Source organism: Falco biarmicus, chromosome 8 (assembly GCF_023638135.1).
Source record: "Falco biarmicus isolate bFalBia1 chromosome 8, bFalBia1.pri, whole genome shotgun sequence".
NCBI classification, from domain to species: domain Eukaryota; kingdom Metazoa; phylum Chordata; class Aves; order Falconiformes; family Falconidae; genus Falco; species Falco biarmicus.
In genome coordinates, this window is record NC_079295.1 from 38,461,298 (window position 1) to 38,487,807 (window position 26,510).

General features: G+C 34.0%; 1 protein-coding gene across 1 annotated transcript in view; it reads right to left on the reverse strand.

The window, feature by feature from the left end:
• LRP1B (LDL receptor related protein 1B) overlaps positions 1 to 26,510 on the reverse strand; it is a 470,964-nt gene that overhangs the window by 161,751 nt on the left and 282,703 nt on the right. The window contains exons 35-40 of the mRNA XM_056350419.1: positions 26,068 to 26,197; positions 21,023 to 21,149; positions 20,716 to 20,867; positions 20,300 to 20,424; positions 16,906 to 17,277; positions 789 to 978 (exon numbers count right to left, since the gene is read on the reverse strand). Of these exons, the coding sequence (XP_056206394.1) occupies positions 789 to 978; positions 16,906 to 17,277; positions 20,300 to 20,424; positions 20,716 to 20,867; positions 21,023 to 21,149; positions 26,068 to 26,197 (1,096 nt within the window). The remainder of the gene's footprint in view (positions 1 to 788; positions 979 to 16,905; positions 17,278 to 20,299; positions 20,425 to 20,715; positions 20,868 to 21,022; positions 21,150 to 26,067; positions 26,198 to 26,510) is intronic.

The following is a 26,510-nucleotide window of genomic DNA, read 5'->3' on the forward strand; positions in this document are numbered from 1 at the left end:
AACCACACGTGGAAATAACCTCCTTGACTGCCCATGCAATGTTTTATGTTCAGCTACCACCAGTTAAAAACAGAACTTAAGACAGAAAGGCAGCCTAGCCTACCCAAAGGAGAGTTAAGAGAAGCAGAAAAAGCAGGTTGCCTTTCTTCCAGAATTAAGAAAGAAGATGAAAGTAAATCGAATTTGTAAGACATTTATAAGCAAGAGGCTGAAGTAGAAATATAAACCTCCTATTATCTTACTCAGAAACACAGTCTTCTGAGAGGGGCAGGAAGGGAACTAAACGAAAACCTTTTTCCCCAGGATGTTGTCTAGAAGCACCATAGATGTACATCTCTTGTTATATAATATTATACAACACTTATTTTTGTGATAAACACACGGGCCTATCAATTTGCCACACATGAAAGTCAGATTGCTCTTTGTAAATCCTTATATGAATTTTGTATTTATTTAAGCAGTGAGAATGAGTGGCAAAAGAAATCAATAAAATAATCACTCTTGATAATTTGCATTTAGCTCACTTTTCTAAAAATCAGGTCAAACTTTTAACATTCCATAAAAATGTAATGATTATTTGATCTGCAACATAGCCCATATAAAATGTTGTATCTTAATTTTGCAATTGCTTTAAAAAATGGATACCAACATTTGTCTCCTAAATGAAGAAATCTACTTAACTTCCATAGGGTTCAAGAGTATTAGTTGATGGTGAAATAAAGAAATGTTGCCGTGTCCTTGATGTTAGGCAAAAACTCAAATCTGGTAAAGAAAGATGTAATACATACTTCTGACATTCGTCTAGAGCTAACACATGTGGATGATCATCTTCAGACATTGTTATTACTGCTTCTCGGTTGAAAGCTCCTCGACGCCTCTGGTCAACAGTGTGCCTTGTGATCGAAGATGTGGTTGAACTGGTCCAATAGAGAGTGTCCCAAGCTCTATGATAAGCAAGGCCCTCCACTGATCCAACATCTGGAAGACATTGTTACAGACAGAGCTAATAAAACTCCTGCTAACAAGACATTTTGGTTTTCTTTTTCCTTGAAGTTGATCCTGCAGAATCACTAAGTTTAGCCATTTCAGCCTATTGACTCTGTCAAATTTTTTACCATTTCACCTGTTTGTTTTTTAATTGGACTCAAACTCTTATTACTTCTTCATAAATTTAAATTAAAAAAAAAACAAAAAAGAGAGCAAAATCACTATTAATATCCCTGTACTATATTTGCACTACAGTGTACTCACATAATAACATTACAAATCATAAGCATCTATTCAAGACAGCAATAATTCAGTCACAACTTCAAATATCACTTAAGCCAAGTCTTGGGCATGTTTTCACCAATTACTTGTATCATTTAGCATTATCTTTCGATGTATTTTCTAACACAGATAGACATTAATAGGGATCAAAGTGTCTTGTTATTAACTGTATAGGCCTTTTTTAAACCTCTGAAAAATACTGAAAAGACCAACTCTGAAGGTCTCAGCACTAACACATAATTTTAATGAGCCACAATACCACACTCATTCATTCTACATAAAAAACTGTGAGCTGGAAACCAAAGCAAATATTAATAAGCAGCTAAAACATATATTTAACATCCAGAAAAGATAAATTGTATCTGATTCCAATATATAAAAGTGACAGACTGTGAGAAATAGGAGTAATTATTTCCTACCATTATTTTTAAATTACTACAGAAATGTAAGTTGATTACTTCACTTATTATTTTGTTCAAAAAAAAAAAAAAAATAGCCAGAAGTTTCACACAGCTTATTAATGAGCTACAGAAGCTGAAAATCTAGAAATTTAATAAGGATTACATTACACTGGTTGTTACAATTTACATTTGGCTTGCTGGAAGATGTAATCTTTACCATGCAATTCATATACACAGAACGGAAAGTCCCCAAAAAGTTTGGTCACACTGAAAGTGCTAACATTTAATCAAAACTAAGACATAAATAAATCAAACCTATGAGGCGAGTAATTATAAATTTTTTCTAGTTCTCTTTCTGAAGCGTTTGGACATCTACCTATATTTGTAGAAAAGTCTCAGTGACTTGTCTTAAAGAAGAAAGAATAGAAAAAATAAATTAGATGACACTCCCTAAAGGGAGGTGAATATATGTAAAAAGGGATTTCCTAGTTATGAAGGAGATTTAATAATAAAAGATACCTAACTCACAAGTAACTCAAAAAAGTGACTGAGGTTAACGTTAAAAATGGCATTGAGGGCAACTTGAAAATTACAAAACAATCTTCTGAGCACTGCAAAGATGACCCTTTTGATAGGAATTCTGGTTTTCAAAAAGAGGAATGGGTTACATGTGTTCTTTCTTTGAATGTAATATTTAGTTGCTTTATTAATTTATTTTGAATTTTAAGCATCAAAAACATCTATAGCAAAGATATAGTGAAGGCTTTATTTCTTGTTTCTGAAATCACCAACTGAAGTCAAAGACAATCAGTTCTTTCAAACATAGTGACAGAGATGTGCAAACTACTTCTGAAGTATTTTAAAACTATTTAGAATAGGCCTGAATGCAGTCTTATTATCAGCTACAGTTTAATGTAGTTTCTGGGTATGTCTGTCTATCCTATGAACTAAAAAAGTCAGTTGCTTCATTCTTGGGTCTTGCAACCCTGAGCACACACAACACGTGCGTGTTACTTCATACCAGGGCAACCTTCTGGAACAAAATAACTAATTTCTTCTGAGTTGTAACCCGTGTATTATTCTGGCAAAAAACCTGCTCTTTCTGAAAAAACAAAACAAATCAAAACCAAACCAAAAAAACCCACCAACCAACCAAATCCAAATCTCTTTTGGGAGTATAAACAAGACCACATCAGGTTTTGTTCCCACAGAGAGCTCCACACCACTGAAATCTCCGCATCTCACACACAATTTAACTTTCTCAAACCATGCTTCAGGACATGCAAAAAATATCCTTGATATCATAAAATCAAAATCCTGCTCTTAGGACTGACATAGGGCCAGCACATAACTGTCAGCAGCGTAAGCCAGAAGAAAACCTAAATATAATAGTAATTTCTCAGCGCCAGAGAAGCACAACACAGGATCCAAAGGGAACCTGGCCTGCCCACATCGTCCCAGAAGCAGCAGGCCAAGCACTGCGCGCAGCAGGCCAAGCACTGCACACATCAGGCACACTGAGCGCTGTGCTCCCTGGCTTGGCCCAGAACTCCGTACTGTTTAGATATGGCCTCTGATACAATTCTTGGTCACTTCTTGCAAATCCTCCACTAGCCATGAATTTTAAAGAAAACTTAGTAAGTCTGATGAATGTGAAAATGAAGAGTCAGGAATACAATTTTAACTTGATCTACTAATTTGCATTGAAATTATAAACTGAATCCCAATTAACCACTGCTTACAATTCTCTAAACTAAAACCAATACTTTTAGATATAATCTGGACAATGCTTTTAGATATATGGTTTAACTCTTAGGTTTCCCTGTGTGGAGTCAGGAGTTGGTCTTGATGATCCAACAACTCAGGTTCCTTCCAACTCAGGACATTCTGTGATTCTATTAACAAATGACAGAAGATGTATTGAAGTTTTCTGACAAATTCTGAACTTTGTTATGAACAAATCAGAGCATTTTACTGCATTATTTTACCTTTCATATCTGTAAATGTTGAGCATTTCTTCATCTTTGTTATGGAAGTTTTTAGAAAAATAAAATCAAGTCTTCACCTTGTGGTTAAAGACACAGCCCTTAGGAAGAAAGGATTTAACTAAGATTTGTTGCAAATCACGCTCTTCATTTGAAAGACGACTATCGGGGGTGGGGGGAATCATTATTCCCCTTGTGCAACCTTTTGAATTTCTATGAAATTTAGCTTTGTTTCTTGTCTGCATCTGTCAAGGAATTTGAAAATGAATTGTTTATACAACATAGCATAAAACTCCTCTGCAGAAGAGAAAAATAATGATATTGTTCCTGCTGTGATGAATGCAACTAGAATGGTGAAAGTAGTCTTCAAATACAACATGTGCAGGTTTATTTGCAATTTCTATACTTTAGACAAGAATTCCATTCTACAGGTATAAGAAACTATAGTTTCACATTCTTAAACTGGACCAACACATTACACTGCAACTTCATAGTAAGGTCTGTAAATGGTCATAGGAGGTTAATTCAAGATTACTGTTTATAAAATGGTAATTTCTAAATTTTTAGAAAACAGTGTCATGGAAGGTTATGCTGTATATGGAGACAAGCAAACATTTAGTATACAGACAAAAAATGCATCTTCCTCTTGTTTTAAAAAAATACCTAAAATGTGCAGTTCTGAAAAAAACTTTATATATATACATTTGTTCCGAGTGGAGCAGAACTAAAACAGGAGCAATAAATAAACCATATTATTTGAAAGAGAACAGCAGCAATAACTTTAAAAGAAAATTAGGAAGCTAAGATTTTAATAAAAAACCAACAAGAAATCTCTGTATTAATAGGGATTTCAATGATTAAGACTGTGACTGAAAGGAAAAAAATAAAAATCAGACAATAACCGAGCAACAGAATCAGGCTGTAAAAGCTGCCTGAAATGAAATAGCTGATATCCAATTAAGAAAATGTTTTATCACAAATAAAACTTCAGGAACTGCTTGATTTATATATGCTTTTTAAGGAAGAAGATAGAATTAGATGATCACATCTTTCAGCAAATTAAACCTGAAACTATCAAAACATTCAGGTGACAAGCCTGCGTATGATAATGGTTTCATAAACACCACAAACACAAAAATTCAGAGCAAAAAAATATGCTCTTCTTTAAAAATTAAAATCATAGGAATTCATTTGCCTTTATGTAAGACAAGGAAGAACACAAACTAATTAAATATAAAACTATCTGCTGCAAACATACTAAATGCATTTGCATAGCTCCACCAAAAGTATAAATTCTGAAGATTTATACTAAGCACTCTCTTTTATTTGCCAATAAAACTACAGTTTTATCATGTTCCTTACTTATCAAATTCAGAATCCCACCAACACAGAAGAAAAGAATTTAATGCTTTTAGAAATCTGTATGTAATGTGGTTTTAAAGTCAACAGCATAAGACTTGGAGAGTAGGTGCTAAAGTGACCCAAGATTTAGATAAATTCTTACAATACAAAATACAAGAAACTTGGTTCTTATTAGAGTGCAGTACGAGATGGATGAAGTACCAGCAGTACACTCACTAATCAGGCAAACCTTCAGTTGAATAAGTTATCAGTGCTAAGATAATATTTTTTTTGGTTTACATTGTTTCTAGGTTAAAATAAACATTTTAAGAGGTTAGTGAGGAATCCCAAAACTCCTATAAATTTTTTATGGATGACAATACATGCCAACTGAGGGCAGAAATGGTCCTAGAAATGGTCCCCTAACCACTTTCAAGGCAGTTCTTTAAAACAAAAACCTTCTAGCAACTTCATATTGCCAAAGACAGGCCACTGGAGAAGATTCCAAAACAAATGCATTCTAGTATTATATCATTATTAGTTTGCATTTATATTGTTTTATATTTACTTATTTTACACTTCCTTTAAAAGTAATCTAGAGCCCTGGGTGGTTTTCATTTTGTTTTGGGGTTTTGTTTTGTCCTGCTTTTTGTAAAAAAGTTAATTTATCATTAGATACTCAGTTACTTTAAAACACATCAGAAATATGTACTATGTACTCATCCTATCTGGTGCTATGTTTTGGGAATTCAGTCCCCAAATCCATTGATGGGATAAAAATTAGCAATTTGTTTACTCTCAGCTTCATATTTTCACAGCATCATATAATATTCTGAATTAGTAAAGCATAAAGAAACTGGAAATGAAAAGAAACACATTTGTTTCACTGACATATTGAATTAAAACACTGATGGCATTAGATGCCTATGGCACTGATTAAATTTATTCTAGCCATGAAGCAACAGTTTATGATTTTCACATGAATAGCATACTTAAATGAAAGGAACATTAATACAATATGATATTAATATACAAATACTCACATTATTCACCTGCCACTGACATTCTGAATTAAATCAGTAATGGGGTGTATAACTGATTAAATATCTACACAAGAGAATGCAACAGCTTATGATTTACAAAGGCAATGGTAGAGTGATCACACCATTACGTTGCCAAATGCTATCTATCACTTTTACTGAACTTAACGAAGATGGATTGCATCCCACAGATGAGATGCAGCCTATAAATATTGTCATGCTGATCTTCATCTGACTTTCCCAGGGAACAGACAAGCAACAAATCAGTAACTGAAGAACTCAGAATAAGCTCCCTCATTATTGCAAACAGAAAATAAAAATACTAAATGACATAAATTATCCAATAGTTGTTGCCTCTGACTTTTGGTAATGTATGTACTATTTCTCAGGTTCCTACCTTCTAGTTCTAAAATTCTCTAAGAAGTTTACAGACTAAACTTTTCCAGATGCACCAGTTCAATTACCTTTTTCCTTTAATCTCCTATTTTTATCAACTACTTTTCTTTAGCAAAGCTGTAAAGCAAGAACAACTGTCAACATCATAATTTTTTTAATACTAAAAAGCCATCAAAGTAATAAAATTGAGCATAAACAGCACTTTGATATCAGAACTTTGGAGAAGGCTTTAATGTTCAGTACTTAACATTAAACACCTGCTTGATCTTTATTCATTCTCTGAATTGGCTTTCACAATTTACCTTTCAGAACACAGCCTGTCAACTGTTACACCAGACTGGCCACGGGAGATGACACTGCTTTCTGTCAACCTGTCTGTGTACGGCTAGGGTGACAGGTAACAGGTGGCCACATTTCATCTGAGGTGAAAAGAATGCCTCACAAGAAAAAAAGCACCTGAAGTAAGAGGTTTATGTTCACATATTTGACTGCACAATTAGAACTTTCTTCACCCTTCTAGTTTGCTCTTCGAGTACCATAAAGCAGGAGGCCTTTTGCTAACCAAAAATTCTAAGAAAATATTAAGTAGTAATAAAAAGAGAAAGCAAGATCAGTTCCATTTGTCCCAAAAGTAGAAGGTGATTTAGTTTCTTAATTGCTTCTGTCAGCCACATGTAAAACAAGGCCATTGTATCTTCTATCATAACAGAGATTTTAAATATCATATATGACACAAACAACTCTGAACTGTAATAACCAACTATTTCATTATCCTATTTAGCCTAAGAATATTATTTTGTTTCAGAACATACATAAAGTTTGCTAGAATTATACCATAAATCAGCAAACATTGGTACCATTTTTCTGTATCACCAAAATATATAACCATGCTACACACTATTACATATTAAAAATTATTAAATGCTGTAAGATACTATAAACAAAAGTTTTGGGTTGCTCAAAGCAACAACTAGCTGAAGTTCAAGCCACTATAAACATCTCCACGGATATTAACCTTATTACTCCTTCAACCTTATTGCAGCAGCCAGAGTTGGAAAGAATTAGCATTTGTTGAGAACTATCTAAAGAAAAAAATATATATTATTTTTGAATCCAGAAAAAAAGACCCTTTGTTTTTGTAGAACGTGTATACTAAAATCTCACATCTAACAAAATGTTTGGTGTCTTCCTAATGACAATTAAAATTTGAGTCTACATGCAAATAAAAATGAACATACAAATACTGGGTAACTGCTCAAGAAACACTTCACACACATCCCGAAAAAAACCCCAAACAAACTAGCAGGTAAATATCTTTGTGGATTTATAACATTGCTTTAGTTTATCGAGTGAAGACATGTACTTATGTAATTAGTGAGTGTATCTGTGAAATAAGTACAGTGTGAAAGACAGGCAGATGCCTAAGTAGTAGGATATTCATAATCCGTCAGCGAACTTACAGGGGTCTATACAAAATACCTGTTAAAAGTATCCCAAGTAGGAAATATCAAAATTTAGCATGAAATATACCATGAACCTAACCTGAAGTTGATGACATCATTAGACTTTTATGAACCAGCCAACCAACTGAATAGTATAGAACAGATGGATGATATTTCTGTGCAATGAAATTAGAAGCACTAACGAAGTGCATTAGATATTGATTCAATGTTCCTGTGGCACATCATTGGTAAAGCCCCGTTGGGAGCTAGACAAGGCAGGTCTGCACTTTGGGGCAAAGCTGTACATTTGAGAGCAGGAGACCTACGAACACCCTGTGAATACCTGCATGCTCACTAATATGGCATTATAACTTAAGGAGTGGTGATGATGTATGTAAACAGGACAGATACCAGAAGGAAAAGCTGATCCTGAAGGATCAACCAGCAAGTTGTATGGTGTTTCTGGAACAATTTGTTTGGTTTTAATTTCATTATGGAGACTGACAGAAGTATGCTATTCACTCATACAAACATTTTCAGTTATTCAGGAAGAGCTCTGTAAAGGTTGTATGCCAAGAAATAGATAATTCATAGCAGCATATCAATTTTAGCCAATTTGAATTGTTTTTTAACCCCCCACCCCGGCACTAGCGGTTTTTCTACATTTCACTATACAGTTTAGCTTGCTTCTGCATCAAACAGATGAGCTCAGAAACTCAAAATGGAACAAGTAATCAACTCTTTAAAATAAGGAAAAAAATGACTTTGAAAATGGTAAGCTTGATCTAGAATGATGCTTATATATGCCAAAACACTGGGTTTCTTTTTGGCTCCCAGTTAACAGCATTTAGAAACCACATTATTCAAGCCACAGCAGACACTATCATCATAATTTGCGATGATAATCAGCTGTTAAAAAATCAAGTTTGGTTTATGTTACTAAATACAACAATTATGTATTTAATTCTATGTCTATATTCTTGTGGACCATAATACACTTCTTCAAAGAATGATTTAGGCCTTTTATCACGGGGGAAAAATAACCTACAGTGTTTTATGATGAAATCTGTATCTACCTTTAATTACTTTTTTTCCCAGCAATGGATATAGCCCTTCCATAGTTCTTCCCTGACACCTCACTGAAGAAAATAACATCAACACAGATGTAAACCTGCAATATTCTGTCCTCTATTATCCTAGATATAACTTACTCCTTGATTAGGTTTAGGGACTGTTATAGGGTCAGCAGGGAATAATGTAGCAAAGTAATAATGATATATCACATAGTTAAGGAAATCTAGGGAACTCAACAATTTAGAAATACAGTAGTATTTTGTATAACTGTAAATCGTTACCCTCCCCGTATAGTTCAATATATCATTACTATTTAAAAAGTGTTATAATATCATAATTTCAATACAGTTAAAGTATCCATGTAAAATAAGCTTTAAAATCAGGCAGACTTTTAGAATGGAAAGCTAACATGTAGAGATGGAAGTGTTTTATTAGGTTTTTTTTTAAAAAAACAAACCTCAAAACTGTCATGGAAGAACTTTTTTCCTAATTACAAGAGCCCACTATCCGTTTATGCATTACATCTAGACTCAAAAAAAAAAAATAATTACTATTGAGCCTTACTACCTTTAAATCAATACTATTAACAGTGACCAACCTAAGACTAACAAGCCTTCTAATAAATACATATAGTCATGCATTCTTATTGTTACTGTTGAAGTAAAAATCAAACAATAATGAGATATTAGAAAATTAATGACACAATAGGCTCATAACCTAGCAACATTTGCTGGATCACATTATGCAATAAAACAAAGGAAAAATCTTAAGTGATTCCTCTGTATACCTTTTTATGGACAATTTACAAAAGATAGTTTTGCATTCCATGCAACCAAGGAACAGCTGCTGATGTAAAAATTTACATCAGCAAATATTTACATCACTAAAAATTTAGGGGCAGTGTGGAAAGCTGAAGCAGTCACAAACAGTATTAATTCTTCATGAATAATCTCAAATTTAATAGGCAGAAGCACCTTTCCTGAATACTGAGGTTGGGAATAGTCAGGACATACTGAACTAAAAGATCAGTGTGTGTCAGGTCCTGTCATGAATATATTTCAGAGCCCCAAACTAGGAACAGCTAAACAAAGCATGAAATGTGCAGAATCACATATTTCTGGAATAACAACTGCTTAATATAAAGCTAGTAAACTTCACCCATCTATAGCAACAGCTCATGAATTTTACCCACTGCTCACAATATGCAGCCACAACCAGAAACAAAGTGTAGTGATAAACCAGAGACTTCGCTTTTCGCTAACAAGAACAAGACTGCAGTTGTAATAATAAATTTTAGTTTTTATCACTTCAATGTTCTAGACTTAACAAAAGCCTCTTACTTTCCCTCCTTTAAAAACTGAAAAATCACTGGACCCATATTTCAATACATACAATTATAATGAATCATTTAATTTATGAAATTAAAAGCAACAATATTTATTTTTAACAGATTAAAAATTTATTTCCTGAAGAAGAAAGCTCCAAAACTAAAGGGATCTCACACAACGTACCAAATTTAATGCTCTGTAAGAGAAATGGGAACATAAACGCCATTTTGACAGTTAAATTGGACCCATTTAGTTAGAAAGAATAGTAGCACACACTGGAACACCTTTAAAAGATTCAGACTGAAAAAAGCCTTACAATACATCATAGGATCTGACACTTTATGTTAGCAGTGAAAAGATTTTTGCCTTCTACAGACAGTAGTGCCTAAAGTTCAAAACAGAAGGAGCACTTTTTCACATAACACTTCCTTTTGTGCTGTGAAAGACGTTACACTGGCAGAATGTCTCAGTGCCATTGCTTACATAGAGCTTGGGGAAAAAAATCAGCTCATTGAGATTATCTCATCTTAATCCTTTTTCCTCTTTCTCATTTGCTTTCCTTTGCCTTTCCTCCTCCTTTTTTTCTCTCCTCTAGTTTCTAACTTCCTCATTGATCCTCTGTCTCGTGCTGTACTTTAAACCTACTTGGAAACTACACTGTTTTTCTACAGATGTACTGTGGTAGGCTTTGGCTAATATATTGTCTCGAATATCTACCTATAAAAATAAAAGGAGATTGCACTACTAGCTTAGAAACTGAGACAGTTAAAAAAAAAAAAAAAAAAAAAAAAAAAAAGCCTTCCTGGTATAAATGTAAGCTTTGAAATAGCTTAGGACAACCAAAAGCAATCTACAGAAATGCTATGAGGCAGCTTCTTGTTTCCTATTGCAAATTAGTCATCAACTAGCATGTCACCCACTAAGCTAACCTTAATTTGCATTTTTTCTGGGATGGAAGATAGCTTACACAGATGGTTTATCAGAGAGATGGTTCAAGATGGTCTTCTCTACATTCTCAGTCAATAGAAATGTTAGACTTCTTCTGTGCTGCTGATACACAATGTCATGTTCACCAGGGGAGGATGAATGAAAACAGACATTCCCCTGGCACTCTGCTTCTAGGCAGGCAGAGAAGAAAGGATGTCGAAGTAAAGAGAAGAACTTCAGCAGATGGTTTGCGAATTAGTGCTTAATCTTGGATATTACAGAAGAAAAAAACCCATATGTTTATCCCATCCAATATAATGTATTTTTGGCTTAATGAGTCAATACACAGTGGTAATCATGTGTAATCAAAAGTTTAGCATACTGGTCTTCAAGATACTAATTCAATTAAGTTTCCCATTAGTTTTTTGCTTTATCAAACCTACAAAGAATCTACTTTGTGGATAATATACTACCTTTTACGGACTTTAAGAGTCAAATGACAACTTCTAATTCTGTGTAGAAGTCTTTATTCAGATCATCATATCATTAAAAGTAAAGTTAACTTGCCATTTATCAGCTGACAAAACAACAGTCAATGGGAGATGTGGTATGAGAGCAGATAAGCATACACTATTAAAAATCTCATATATCAAATACATGCTTGCTTCTCTTGAACATTTTCATTTTCAATCTACTTTAAAATTACTTGCAGATGGAAGATAGGTCCATTTAAATCTATCAAGACTTAAAGTACTTCATATGTTTATTACAGTGCCTTTGAAATGGCTTCCTGTTTAAATGCTACAGAAACTGGTTCTGAAGTTTGAAATAGTGTTGATCTGTCTAGAAGTGATTAAAGAAAATAAAGAGTTTTTTACAATTCTCCCCCAGCCTCCCTTTGAGAGAAGAATAGATCGTACTGTTCCAAATGCATACTGATAACCTGTACCAGTTTTGAACAAGTCAGATTTCAATATACGTCCTAACGTAACTCTGTACCTTTAACTGCTACTAATTTCTGTGCTTTTTTTCTGTATACTGCTCAAATTTTAGCCTGTTTTCAGTAACAAATTCTCCCAGCGAGACTGGCAACAGTTAGAAGGCCTAGTTCTAGCAGGGATGAACAGAAATTGTAAAGATAATAGAAAGAGGGCCACCCCAATATATTGATTTAAACTGTTCCACTTCCATGTGAATTGCTTACCTTTTGTTCCTCTTTTTGTATATAATGCCTTCTTTTAAATTTCTGCAAAGCCTACAGTCCATTGGTGGCTAAAATTAAATGAAAAATATCTTTCAAAGTGTATGCAATCTCCCTGGATCTCCTCTAGACTACCAAATGAATTAGGATTTAATTTGTCAAGGCACTGCTTCTCACAATCAAAAGCTCTGGAAAGCTTACATGAAATGAAAAAAATACTCCTTTTTGCCCAGTGAATCCTAAAATACTCCTCAAACTGAAAGAACAAAGAAATATATATACAGCATGAATTTTCCAAATAGAATCCCTGTGAATGTGTTTTGTTTTACAAAGGACTACCATTGACAATGAAAACTAGGAACATCATGAAGACCCTCAAACATTTTGCCTTAACAGGTTCAGAAAGCTTTTACAACATAAGAGGACACAAATGTATAGCCAGCTTAGGTCACAGGTTAGAAGCAGAAGCAGTCCAGCCTTTGCAAAGTGAACTTCAAGGCTGACCTTTACACCTAAAAAGCAGAAGGTTATAAAGTAATTAGCAGGTGGGTGGGACCCCACAGTAAGTACCTACTTAATCCTTCATAGTCTAATACTTCTCAAAGTGTGTACTTAAAGCGAGAAAGAAATTCAAATACAACGTCTTAGACACTTTTTTGAAAGACTGATCTCAAAACACATCATATAGATGGTAGCCATGTCACAACAATAGGTATTGCTACGTCAATAAGTTGATTTTAAAAATGTCTGCAGGTGGGGTTAAACATGATACTACTGCCGTAAGATCATAAGTGATACTGAGTGGCTAGATAATTCATCACCCAAAAGAATATTTGTGAGAAATCACAGCCAAGAACATGGCCATTGTTTCTTAAACTGGCATTCAAGAAACATTAATCCCATAAAGTTACTTACAAAAGTAAAAAAGAAAAAGTCACTACTGAGCGGGCAAAGGAAGTAATGCTCATTTCATCAGTGGAGTTCAGAGATAAAGAAAGAATTCACTCCAAAAACCTATGCTGCACAAAAAAACCCCCACCAAAAACCAAACCAAAAAAACCCCAAAGAAAACCCCACCCTGGTGTTAGGGTATGGCATACTGTGCACATGCTACACTGCTTTTCTGTCGTTGTTATCATTTCTTCCTGCTGAAGACAGAACCCTATCAGGTACCGGATTCTTGCTGAGTTTTGAATCGGCTCTTAGTGAACTGGAACAAGTTAGATAAAGTTGTTTATATGCTGTAAATCTACTTTCCCTGAGCCGAAAATGTGTAAGCTAATGGGTTGTTTATGAGTTGCAAATCTGTTCAGTGAGGTGCAAATTTGTCAGATAATGGGTTGTTTATGAATTCTAAATCAATATTCAGTGAGTCGGAACTATGTTAGATAATAGCTTGCGTATGAGTTGTAAATCTGTTTCCAGTGAACTGGAAACATGTTAGATAATGGGTTGTTTCTGGGTAGTAAATCTGTTCTCAGTGAGCTAAAAACATGTTAGATAATGGGTTGCTCGCGAGTTGTAAATCTTTTTTTAGTGAAGTGGAAACCTGTTTAACAAAGGGCTCTATATATCTTAACTCTGGTTTTAGTGTGCAGAAAAGTTCACGAATGTGTTAGATTTGAGCGGCATATCTGATTTCAGTGAGGCAGGAATCCATCAGCTAATGGATTGTTTATGAGCAGATCTACATTCAATGAACTAAAAATCTGGAACAATAGTTACCTTGTATATAACGTACTCTATTTTCTTTATTTGAGTCAAATATTGAGTAAAGGTTTGCACGATTTGTAGACTTCAAATTAATGAGGTATAAAGGGCTTGTAGAATTGTTAAAACCACACTAGAAATTTCCAGTGTGGTTTTGAGTCTCTCCCTAATAAAGTAAAACTTGGTACAGATGCATACCAATAATTTTGGAGGAAAAAGATAGCAAAATTATTGTCAAAGATTTTTTTTAATCCTGCAATGAAATATTATTACTAAAATCTCTCAGCTGGATTCCATTTAATAATTTCTATATAATTGCATATAGTTATATTAAAATGAGAATCAAAGAATTTTAGAATTTCATATCTTCCTGTGAATGGAATCATTGGTGTCAACCTGTCTTACCGCTGCTTTCTCTGTTATAGGTATCACTGTCAGTCAAATACTTCCACTATATCAAGCAGCCTCATGAACTGACTCCTGTTTCCAGTGAGAGAAAACCACATGCAGACTGGGGAAAAGGAAGGATATGTAGTACAAAAATACCAGCTTAAAATGAATGCCTCAACATGAAGAAAAGGGGTTTAAAACACATGAAGGAGAACAATACACTAACATATATGGGGATGTGAAATCCCTTCTCATTTACAATGAAAAAAACAACTTAAGCATTTCTAGAAAACAAACACCACAGTTCACAAATACATCTCAAGCATATACAGTACGCTTTTTGCAAGGATACAAAATTTCATCTGACATTCAATTATTCAGAGTGCTGACTCTGCTAATGAAAAAAGAAATTTGGCATATTAAGATTACAAGTAGAAACACTTCCTAACAATTTCTTAAAACTATAATTCTCAAGTACGCTTTATGGAATGTCTTTAGCTCTTGTACAACAACCTATTATAAAGTAATGAGGAATACTTTATTGTTCTTTTAAAAAACCAATTTGTATCTGCACTGGTGCTTCACCAGTATTCCTTTCTCTTTGTCTGTTTAAAATGTAAAAATTTCTAGTGGTTTTCCATGTCGTACTTAGTTAATCTCTTTCAGAGAGAGAACACCAGAGTTACCCTAGTGCTTGTATGTCATCACTGCACGTTTCTGTAGGCTGTTTGTCCCTTTCCAACAGCTACACTCAAGTCTGAATCCCTAGGTTTTAATGCTTTCCTGCGAGTAATGAGAACATTCTGACAACATTGCTTAGTTTCTATTTACCGTATCTTACTACAGATATCATTAATTCCTCTAAAATATGCATACATAAAAACTCAAAGTAAAAAAAGAGGTTTTGTAACACATTTGAGAAATGCTCTTCCATTCATTAGTGTCAACAGTTTTCATGACCACAAATACTTTCCCAGAACCACAGTGCACAGGCACATAATGATACAATTATCCAATGTCAGTTGTAATATAATACTTTGTCAGTTTTCAGCTGTTTAACTTCTTTTCTAAAAATATTTCCATTAACATGCAACAGCAAAGGGTGATACTTTCCACATCAAACGTGTTTCTATTTTTCCTAATCACTGTCCTTGGTCTGTTTATTAAACCGACCCAAACAAATAGCTAAATGTAGCAATGCCATGGGCAACACAACATAAACCATCAGAAATTCAGTGAGAATTATTCACAACATAAGGAGCAAAATATACAGCACTTGAGATATTTTGGAAAACAGTTACTGAAATGAGTTACAGCCTCCAAAAAAACCCATCAGTACTCAAAAAAGAAAAGAGAAGAAACACAGTACATATATGCTTCTGAAAACTGACTACAGATGAATGAGGTTTACTCTATGTTTTAGAACAACTTAATTGGAACAGAAATGAAAGACCACAGAAGTTTTTAGAATTTAGATTTTTGTAGCACAGATTTTTGCATGCTTAGCATTAAGGATGTATTTCTCACAAGTTCACAATCAGATTTTCCTTGAATTCTAATTTCACCATGATAAACCATGATAACCTTTTACATGCTGTGTTAGACTTCATTGGTAAAGATCAGTGTGAGATCCTTGGAAGATTACACTGAGACCTCAGCTGCAAAATAGGTTCTGTGTTTTGTCCTGCAGATTTTGGTGATGATAAAGGTGGCAATTCCATGGTAACAGTGCCGAGTTTCAAGTATGCAGAGGCTAAAAACACGTCAAGTTTCATATGCAACACCACACACTAGTGTGGTGAATGAAGGCATAGTAAACATGCAAAGCTACTGAATAAGTCTCTAGTAAAACTGCACAATTTTGTAAGCTGGAATTTGCCTCTGATTATCACTGAGCACAAGTCACTTTTCTTGGGCTCACTACACAAAGGGTGACTCAACTGCACACACTGACCAGGGTCCTAATATTTTATACTATTGTTATGTCAGCAGAGGCATCTTCCAGTACTTTGGTCCCACTAAATAGAAAAACAACCAACCAATAGGTTTGTGGGGTAAGGGGACTTCTTTCAGTTTGAAGCACTGCACACAACAAGGTGTTTCAACAGTGAAGTTCCTTAAAACTTGGTAATACAAATTAAGCAGTGTCATTATCACTTCTGTTTTCTAGTAACATGCTTCACACCATCGTAGGATTGTTATAAAATACTTTTGACTTGGTAATTTCAAAGAAAATGTTTAAATGTATCTTATAGGGATAAAATACAACAATTATGCTATATGCTTAAGTATGGTAAAACTTTATTGACATTTTTTACTCTATAAAATCAAGTGATTATCAACTTTTCATTTAAAGTTTATTTAAATAAAATATGTATTTTTAAAATATTTTTTTACTTACTTTCAATTAGTACTTTTCTGCCAGCCCAGTTGTCTTTAATAACTTGTATATTTCCGAAGTGCGCATCACTGAAGAATATGCGATTTGTACCTCTTCCTTTCAGACTGTAGTCAAAAGCAAGAGCTATCACATTTTTAAAGTACTCTGGATTTTCATATGGCCTTACTGGTGAATTCAAGTTGGTTTCATCTGAAAGATGTATACTTTTTAAAATTGTCCTTCCGGAGTACAACAGGTAACCTTCATGTCTCAGGCAAGTAATTCCATCTTCGGCAAGATACCCATGTGCACAAGCACATGTTCTCCGTGCATTTCCCCGATAAAGGCAAAGCTGATGACATCCACCATTATTCTTGGCACAAACATTAGTACCTGTAATAAAAAAAAAAAATAAATTAAAAATATCTATCTTTTATAATACTACACTTAGCTAGCTTAAATAAAAACGTAATTTTATTTGTTCTACGAATCTTTCTCCTTAAACTCCTTCTACAATACTCACAAGTAAAACAAAGGCTAAAATAGTAAAGAATTTAACTTGAACCACAACCTAAAGACAATTGTAAAGAATACAATTACTGAGAAAATAGGCCTCCATTCCAATTCACAAGAGTACACATTTTACTAATAGCAAATTATAAAATGGGTTATTCCTCGATAATCAGCTGAAGACTTAGAGACTGTTTCAAGTGCTTTGAAAATTTATTTTTTTTAAAACACCTGTTACTGGCAAACAGTCAAATGTAGATACCATCAGCATACAGTACTGTTTTAAGACAATTTCTATCAAAATGAAAACGTACATATTGACAGGTACAAAGCTGTGTCAATCATGTTCCCTATTTTTAATAAAGACATTTCCTAATGTTTTGTTCTAATTTACGTTAAGTCCTGGGTTTAAAAACTTACTCCCTGACAAATGCATACCATTAAGAAATCATTGTCTAATTAGTAACTTCAATTACTTTAACTACACTTGTTACAAGCAATATTTAAAATTGCAGTAATTGTCAATAATTCAGAGTTATTTTACTTAGTCTTTTTTGGACTATGTATGAATTACTATTACAGTTAGTTTAGATAATTTAATTTCCGTGTCTGACAGCACTTTCCATATAACAACTCAGCTCTTTCAATAGAGTAATTTTCCCATTTCTGAAGGTTTTCCACATAAAAAGGAGAAGAAAACATTTTAAATGGATTTTTTTCAGGTAGAAAACCATAACAATTTTTGGGAAATACGTAGGGTCTGAAGGTGCTGTTTGCGTTTTCTAACTGCTGCATTTCAAGCTGAAGATATTTTCAGGAAAGAACAATGGGGGATGAGAGCTAACCTGCTCTTGAAATTAGAAACACTGAATTTTGTGTTCCTAGGCAAAACTACATGAGACATGTTCCTCTACACTTATATAAAAAACATTTGGAGATTTAGCTGTATATATTTTTACATTTGGTTTGTTTTAAAGATTGTTTATAGTTTTATTAGGCTAGAAAAGTTAATATCTGTTTGGAAGGATGAGAGGTTGAGAAGAGAAAGGAAAATACAAAAAAATATTCTGAAGATTCTAAAATCTCTCTTCAAAAATTTCAATGCTTCCACAGTACACCAGCTGGAAATATCTTTAAAAAAGGCCAATTCTGAAACCAGTGTAGTTAGGACATATCCTTGCACAGATGTAAAATAGCACTGAAGGATAGGAATCCACTTGCAAATAGCACTGCAGGACTGACTCATCACAAAGGGTAAAACAGGTGCTTGAAAAAAAAGCATTAAACAGAATGAGAACAGGTTGTTGGTTTTTTGTTTGGGTCATTTGTTGATTGGTTTGTTTTAATAATGGAAGGTCAGGAAGCTAGCTAATTGCGTATTTTTTTTAAAACAGTGTTAACTACTTCTAGTTCAATGAACTTAAAAAAAAATATATAATAGTGTGATATAGAAAAACATTCCAAAAACATTTTTCACCTGTTTTTTTCCCTTTTGTCCTTCTGGCTCACTGACATCCCCTCCTAAAGACATTAACCATTTGTACCCTAGTAAAATTTGAAAAATGTATTAAAAAATCATTCAGTTATGTTTTTCAAACTAACATCAAAAGATTTTTAGCCTCAGTAACCGTTTCTTCTACTCCTAATGTGACCAAGTCTTTAAAGCTATCAATAGAAATCATTACATGTAAAGAAGCATTGTTTTATCCCACTGTTCTGTTTTCCTGATTCTACAATACAATACCCTTCCAAGCAACCAGACATTAACTATTTCTAGCCTAGTTAAAAGAAACAACAGATTTTTGTGTGGATTTTATTTTTATCCACAAAATATGATGCCCCCAGTCCTCCAAAATTACATGCAGAAATCCTTAGTAAAATTAATATGCATATTTTTGCAAAGTAATTTTCAGAACTATTTAAAATTCCCCATTAAAAACCCCCAAAAAGACAGTTTTTCTTTTTATTAAATATGTTTTCTTTCAAAATGCAGATTTATTTTACATGATCTTTGAGTATGTAATGCTGTGATTAAATCAACTTTTGAGCGCTACCAACACCAGAGAAATATTTGTATGAAAAAGTTTATCTTGTGTTACAGCAACTTTTTTTTTCCCTCTCTTTTTGAATTTATTTATGGAAAATTTTGTCTGGATAACCTGGTAGCAGTTTGTTCTGAGGAAGTCATCATTAATTGTTGTAGACGTCTAACCACCTTTGCTCACTAAAATAAGTTTTTCAGAGTATCTTCAAAACCAGAATTTTAGGAGGAAAAAGACAGCTAAAAGCAACAGTATTCTTGGTCAAAGGTAGTGGAGAATAAAATTTAACCATCAATACTACAAATCAAAGGAATTAAATGATAATTTTTCTCTCTTGAATTTGCTAAACAATTTGAATATAAAGGAAATCTGATTATTTACAAAGTTTCTTCCCATGCAAAAATACCAGGACTGAAAACCAAGTAATTACAGGAAATATATATTTGAAACACAGAAGATTGGAATTTCTAGCTGTGAATAAAAATTCTGGTTTGCTTTCCAACAGAAATATGAGACTGCCAGAGTTTACTGCTCTTTAAAGCACAGTTCAAGGTCCCTATCATTCCTAAGACTTTTACCTTCTTTTGTTTTTTTTTTTTTTTAACAAAATAAAGCCCACCACATCTGGAATGATAGGAAGTGGTTTGGGTTTAGATTTTCTCCTTAAAACTCACAGAAGAATTTCAGTAGAATTTTTTTACTATATGTTTTCTTTAGTACATTAATTTTAGAATAAAAAAATACTTCAAGAGTAAAAAGTGGAGATAAGATCAGTGATTACTGAACTTTTGGTATGCTTTAATATACATAAAAAGTAGCAGGTGATATTAAAACAATTAATAGCATCCTTAAGAACAGCCAACCTTTCTCTCGTGCTCTATTAAAGACTTTCACTTCCTTCAGGTTTATTCCAAGGCCAGTCCTCATGGTCACAGCATCCGTGGCCTCATTCTTGTGGCCTCTTCTAATAGAGCCATTTGCATGTGCTCTGCCAAAAAAGTTGAAGATGTCTCATCAACAATCCTCAACTAATTCACACCAAACAAATGACTGCAGGGCAGTGGAGAGTTCACCTCAGAGAAGGTGAAGAAACCTGTTCTCATCTATGACACTGATATGCTTTAGCTTCCAGCATCAGAAATACCCTTTCTTTGGGAACTGCATAGGTTTCTGTGATCCATTCTGTGACCTTGCTAAGGAATGGCTAATCCTACAAAGGTGAAGCACCTGGCACTGAAATAACATTTTGAGACTCAAATACTTATGAAAAATAAATTACCTGTCAGACCAGTAGATGTAAGCTCCAAACACCGCGACTGAAAACATATCCACATTGCTCCCTGACAGCACAATCTCCCGATTCCCTCCACTCTCAAGGTCAATTCTTTCTATCTTGTCGGTACGAGCATCACACCAATATAATCTATTTTCCTAAAGATTAATTTTAAAGGAAATATCAACAGTCTTGTCCAAGTATTTAATTGAGAGTTATTAAGATTACATTAAAAGTGGAAGACCAACTGGCTTTAATGAAACATAACAAGTACTGTACACTTTAACATATATGGGAAGACAGAGGAACTAACCTCAAAATCGATGGAAATCCCGTTAGGCCACGCAATCCCCAGGCTCACAAGAACCACCTTCTCAGACCCATCTAAGTGTGCCTTGCCTATGCAAGGAGTTTGTCCCCACTCTGTCCAAAATAAATATCTGCAATGTTGTAGAAATTACCAATTAAAATTTAGCCTCAAAGTAAGTATTGAAAGTATGCAATACTATAATTCAATTGCAAATAAAATGCACCACTACCAATAAATACGTATTTAGAAAAACATGGTAAAGGTCATGTCTCTAAACAACTTTAAGCAAATAAATGTATTATAACTGTTTCATGGAACACTTTGTTGAGAGATTTTTTGCTAATGATATATATAAAGTAATTCTGAAAACTGTATTTGAGCAGTCAATATGCAATTCTATTCCTTAAAGAATTCAGCTTTGTGCTTCGAAAAATAAAAGCACATTAAGAAAAAAATGGCATCTAATTACTAACAAATGTGATAATACAAGATATCTAACTTAAAAATGTTTTAAATATGTAGCAGTAAGGAGCATTATGGGAAATGGTAGAGCAAAAGGATTTTAATTGGGAAGAAAATATTTTTCCTACTCTCCCTAATGCTCGTGGGAAGAATCTACATCTTACTTCTCTAGCTTTATGTTACTGTGTACTTACTGGCACAGTAACATCATTATTTTGGGATAAGATGCTAGGTCGATCTTCTGCCTTGACCTACTTCTCAATCTACTGCTTTAGGTATAGCAAAATGAGGCCGGTTAATCTATACAGAGCACTTCCTTTACTGAACAGAAACCTACAGAATAGCTTTAAGTAAAGGTCTATGTGTCTACAAACATATATATGCATGTATATATATTTGTGTTAAAATGCATTATAACATACACACAAAATATATATATATGTATTCTGAGAAAGAAATTTCTTTCTAAGATAATGTAGAGACCCAGCATATTACTCATCGCCTGAATAATTTTCATAGCTAATATTCATAAGAGCACACTAAAACATTGTTTAGTAATATGCTGTACACAAAGGGAACAGAACATATAAAACCATTCTCTGTTGTTTTATCTGTGTGGAATGTATGTTTGAGTCTGGTTTGAAAGGTTACAGAAATCTGCTGTGCCTTACTAACCAGTTCCACCCCGGAGTCGGGTAGTATTATTATACCAAAAAGTTGTTAAATAGCTGTATGTGATTGCATGACTGCAGATACATGAAATAAAGAGGGATAAAAATGGGACACAGGAGAACAAACATGGATCTTATAATGAGCTCATAAAATTTAGCTTCTGAAACAATGTCTGCCTTACTTTGGCTCTAACTGTAGGGCGTTCAGGCTATAATGAAAATGAATTTGTTTTTGTACTTCTTGACATAAACATTAATATGAATACTAACTATATATACATTAGGAAATTGAACTGCTACATTAGCTAAATATAAAATATGTTTTGAAAATGTAAAACTAGATGGTATTAGCTAGCTGGATATCCAAAATCACTGCTTAAGTTTAATACAGCTTTGACCAGATTACTAACAGCACCTCTAAACAGAACTGAACTTGCTTTCAGGTGTCTAGTCAGAGGTACTTTCTTAACACAGGACATCAACTAAATAATTACTACAGAAAGGCAGGCATTCAATATACTTGAATTAAACATTTCATGCTCTTTCCTTAGACCAGTTACTCTAAGAAAAAAAAGAACAAAACCAAACCAAAACCAACACTTAAAAAATATAATTAGCAGGTTAAATGAATCCAGAATCCTCCAAAGAAAACCCTGAATAGCTGCCAAAAATGTAAAGCAAATTAAAGCTCCCTTAAAGGATTAATGATTATAAATATATTGATCTATAAATTAAAAGAGCCATTAACTAGTATAGAAAAACTTGATCTTCCTATATCTTCTTAAAAGGTCTGGGAACTACCACCTAAAATACTTGATTCCTGGACCTTTTTAGGTAGCAATATGCTACTGACAAGATTTGGTGTGTATACTGCAATGCTAGAATAACTACATCAACTTCTTTCAGAACTATCCAACATATAATTTACATAGCTGACATAGAGATGCAAGTAATGGAAATTTGATGCCGGCCTAAAATCCTCACAAAAATGTCTTTGGAAAAAATTAAATCAGAGTTTAAACTCCATACCCCCAACCCCCCCAAACACAAATTAAATTCGCAAAGTTTTTTTAATAAGGTATCTTCAAAGTCTAAGAATTATTTCAGTATGAGCTTAACTCCATATTTCAATCACAATTCTGAGCATGATCAGAAAACTATTATTTCATTGGGGAGGTGGGGAACAAAGTCAGCCAAGTGTATGTTTTATGAGTAAGTATACCTGATGAGGGACAAAGGCACTTCTCTGTATGACTACACATTCTTAACTTTTGCCTTAGTAACAATAAATTATGTTACCAGCCAGCTGAATGCTGGCTGCTACTCATCTTGGTATAACTGGCAGATTCAACGAGATCTAATAACTGCTATTTTCATCTCTATTCTTATAGCTGTCAACTCAAGCTCCAAGAGAAATGAATGTGAAGTCAGGGGAAGGGGGGGGGAGGAATACCTTTGAAAGTTTTGCCTCATAAAGGGAAAGAGATACGGCAATAACACAGAGGGTGAAAAAGTCTTAATCTTCCCGTAGAAAGGTATACCATGTACTTCACTAGCAAAACATCGCTATCCTTCTGAAGTAACTTGGACTGGAGACACTTCAAGATATCATTTTGCGGCACAATATTAGAGAGATATGTGATGCTAACCTACCTTCACAGAAGATACACCACTCTATTCAATTACTAATTTGTGGTCCTCTCAAGCTCCTATGTTTTCTTAAGCATTCTAAATGCATCCAAAACTAACTATAAAACTCAACAAGATTAAGACATCTAAGGAATGTTTCACAAGCGAGTTCATTTCTACAGTTATTATTTCTTTTCTTTACTGTTTTATTGTTTCAACTGCAATAATTTAACCTCCAAATTACATTTTACCTACATGGTATTAATTACTGCTTTTTGGTGGCATTAACCTATCCTATTCTAAGGTCTAAGATGATGGTTCCATCACATCTCTAAATATCCATTAACTTAAAAACAGGAACTGTTTCTTTTTAAATAATTTTGTTAGTATTACTGGCTATTACTTCATCTGAATATGTGCATACTTAACATTTTGGTAAAGTAAAACTACGAACCGTTGAGTGAGAAAGCATGGTGTGATAATATTGTCATTAAAATAATAAAACGCACACTTTAGTAAAAAAACAACTTTCCTATCAATAGGAAATATTCTGTCAAGGGTTCTGCATTTACTTTTCCCTATAGCAACTGTTAAATGCTGGATCTCAGCTACAACCCATCTTCCTCTCCAAATACTGCAGAAGTGTTCACTATACTTTTTACCATTTCTAGTTGAAAACAATGGATTTTATTTATATAATCCATATCATTTTAATATTTAAGTATTGTCCAGAGAAACTCCATCTGCTGCACCTAGTCCTCATGGACTGCACGGGAGCTTTTCCCTTCCTTTCACGTAAGGGGTGAAAACCTATTTGTGTATGTGTACACCAAACACACTGCATGCATGTTGAGGAAAATTACACTGCAAATTAACCATCATTTGGAAGAAACTTGGTCTACCCTTCTGGCCAGAAGAACTTTATTAGGCTTTTGTGTACTTACCTTTAAAAGTTTTTTGTTATTTTTAATTTTTTTCTAACAAAATGCTATTCTGGTACATTAAAGACAAAAATATAATTACTAGTTCAGCCAGAACCTGACTAGGATCTGAAGAAGATCCTACTCTGAAGAACAGTATTAATCCTAAACTATGAGCAGATACTGCCAAGCAACCAGTGGTGCTATATGAACACAGCTGTAATGATTTGTGGCAAAAGCTATCACATTATGTGGAAAATAAAACCAGTTACTGCATTCACCTTCATTCTTCGATACATTGTTGCAATGCTCTGGTCTGCAAAATACACAGATATCCAAGTCTAAATCCTCCTAGAACAAATCATGGCAAAGATCCAAAACGACACTTTGCACCACTGTATCAATCTGGCCTCAGTGAGAAGTCAGAAATCTTCATCACTATGGCTGCAAACTCCTCTGGGTAGAGACTGCTTTCCTGAAAATACTGAGCTGCTGATTTGATTGAATCTGGGCAAAATGAGCTACAGTGTCATCTCTGGGTTTGGGGGCAGTTAGTTGCTCGCATTCTTCATCAAGATTTTGATACACACTGTTTACTGCTTCAGTTTTAGCAGGGCAAGTGTAGCAGTTAAATCAACTAAGTCTTGAATATATGCTTTTTCCTGAGAAAGTATATTTCCTGTTCCCATGGATAAAAAAAGATGGGAATTCCTCGCACAATTTACTGCTTCAGTTTTACATGTAGCGCTGCTAATAATCATTTTGGAGCTGGAAAGTGACAACATTCTCTCTTTCTGTTAATGCTGCAGTGTAGTCCCTACTCTCAACAAACAGTTGAACAAATACAGATGTTATTTTTGACAACCCTTCCTCTTCCCCACACGCTTCATCTCACATTACTTTCAGCTACCTTGGGCAATCTCCTTGGTTGTTGTAGTGGGATATTACACGATACTAGGTTTTATAACTACCAAGGATCACAGTTTTCTACAATTTCATCATGACATTGAGGTCTTCATTAGCTAATGTCACTTCCTCGGATCTGCTGGAAATTTAAGAACAGATTTAAGCATGCTTCCAAGCAATGTCTAAATTTTGGTTGAAACGATGCCTTAGAAAATGAAAACTGTTTTGCAAAGAAAGTACGGTATGTCATGCATACAGAGACCAATGAAAAAACTCAACATATGACAAGAACAACACTTCTTTCCACCCGTGCTTAGTGACAGTACAATAGTTTCCAATACGATACATTTTGGTTTTAACTGCTTATCCATTAGAACAATGGCCTTGATTGACCTATCTAAGAGCTTCAATGCTAGCATGCAAACTTTAAAAGAAATGCAAGTAGCCATGGACATGTTACCCTTTTTCTGGGTGTACCGCAATAGATCTTGGCTGGTCCAAACCCTGGGATATAATAACATATCGGAATGAGCCATTGAGCCTGGCAACTTCTATTAAGTTGAAGCCATGATCCGTCCAATATATGTTACCTAGGAAAAAATACATTTAAGTTACTGGAAAAAGAAAAGACTACTTGAAAAGTGTTTAAATCTTAAGTGCTTAAGTTAGGACCAGAAACTAACTGCTTTATTTTAATTATATGTGTCTTTTATTTGCAATTTTAAGGCTTACTCAGCCTTTCATTTTAAAGTATACACTTGTATTTGTGGTTGTCCCAGTTGAGACTGCTCATCTAATAAATAGCATCCAAGATATTTAAGTATTTTTTCTGTCTGTAGTAACACTACAAAAACAAGTGGTTGTATCTTCAAAGAAAAATATCCAGACATTTAGAATATTAGA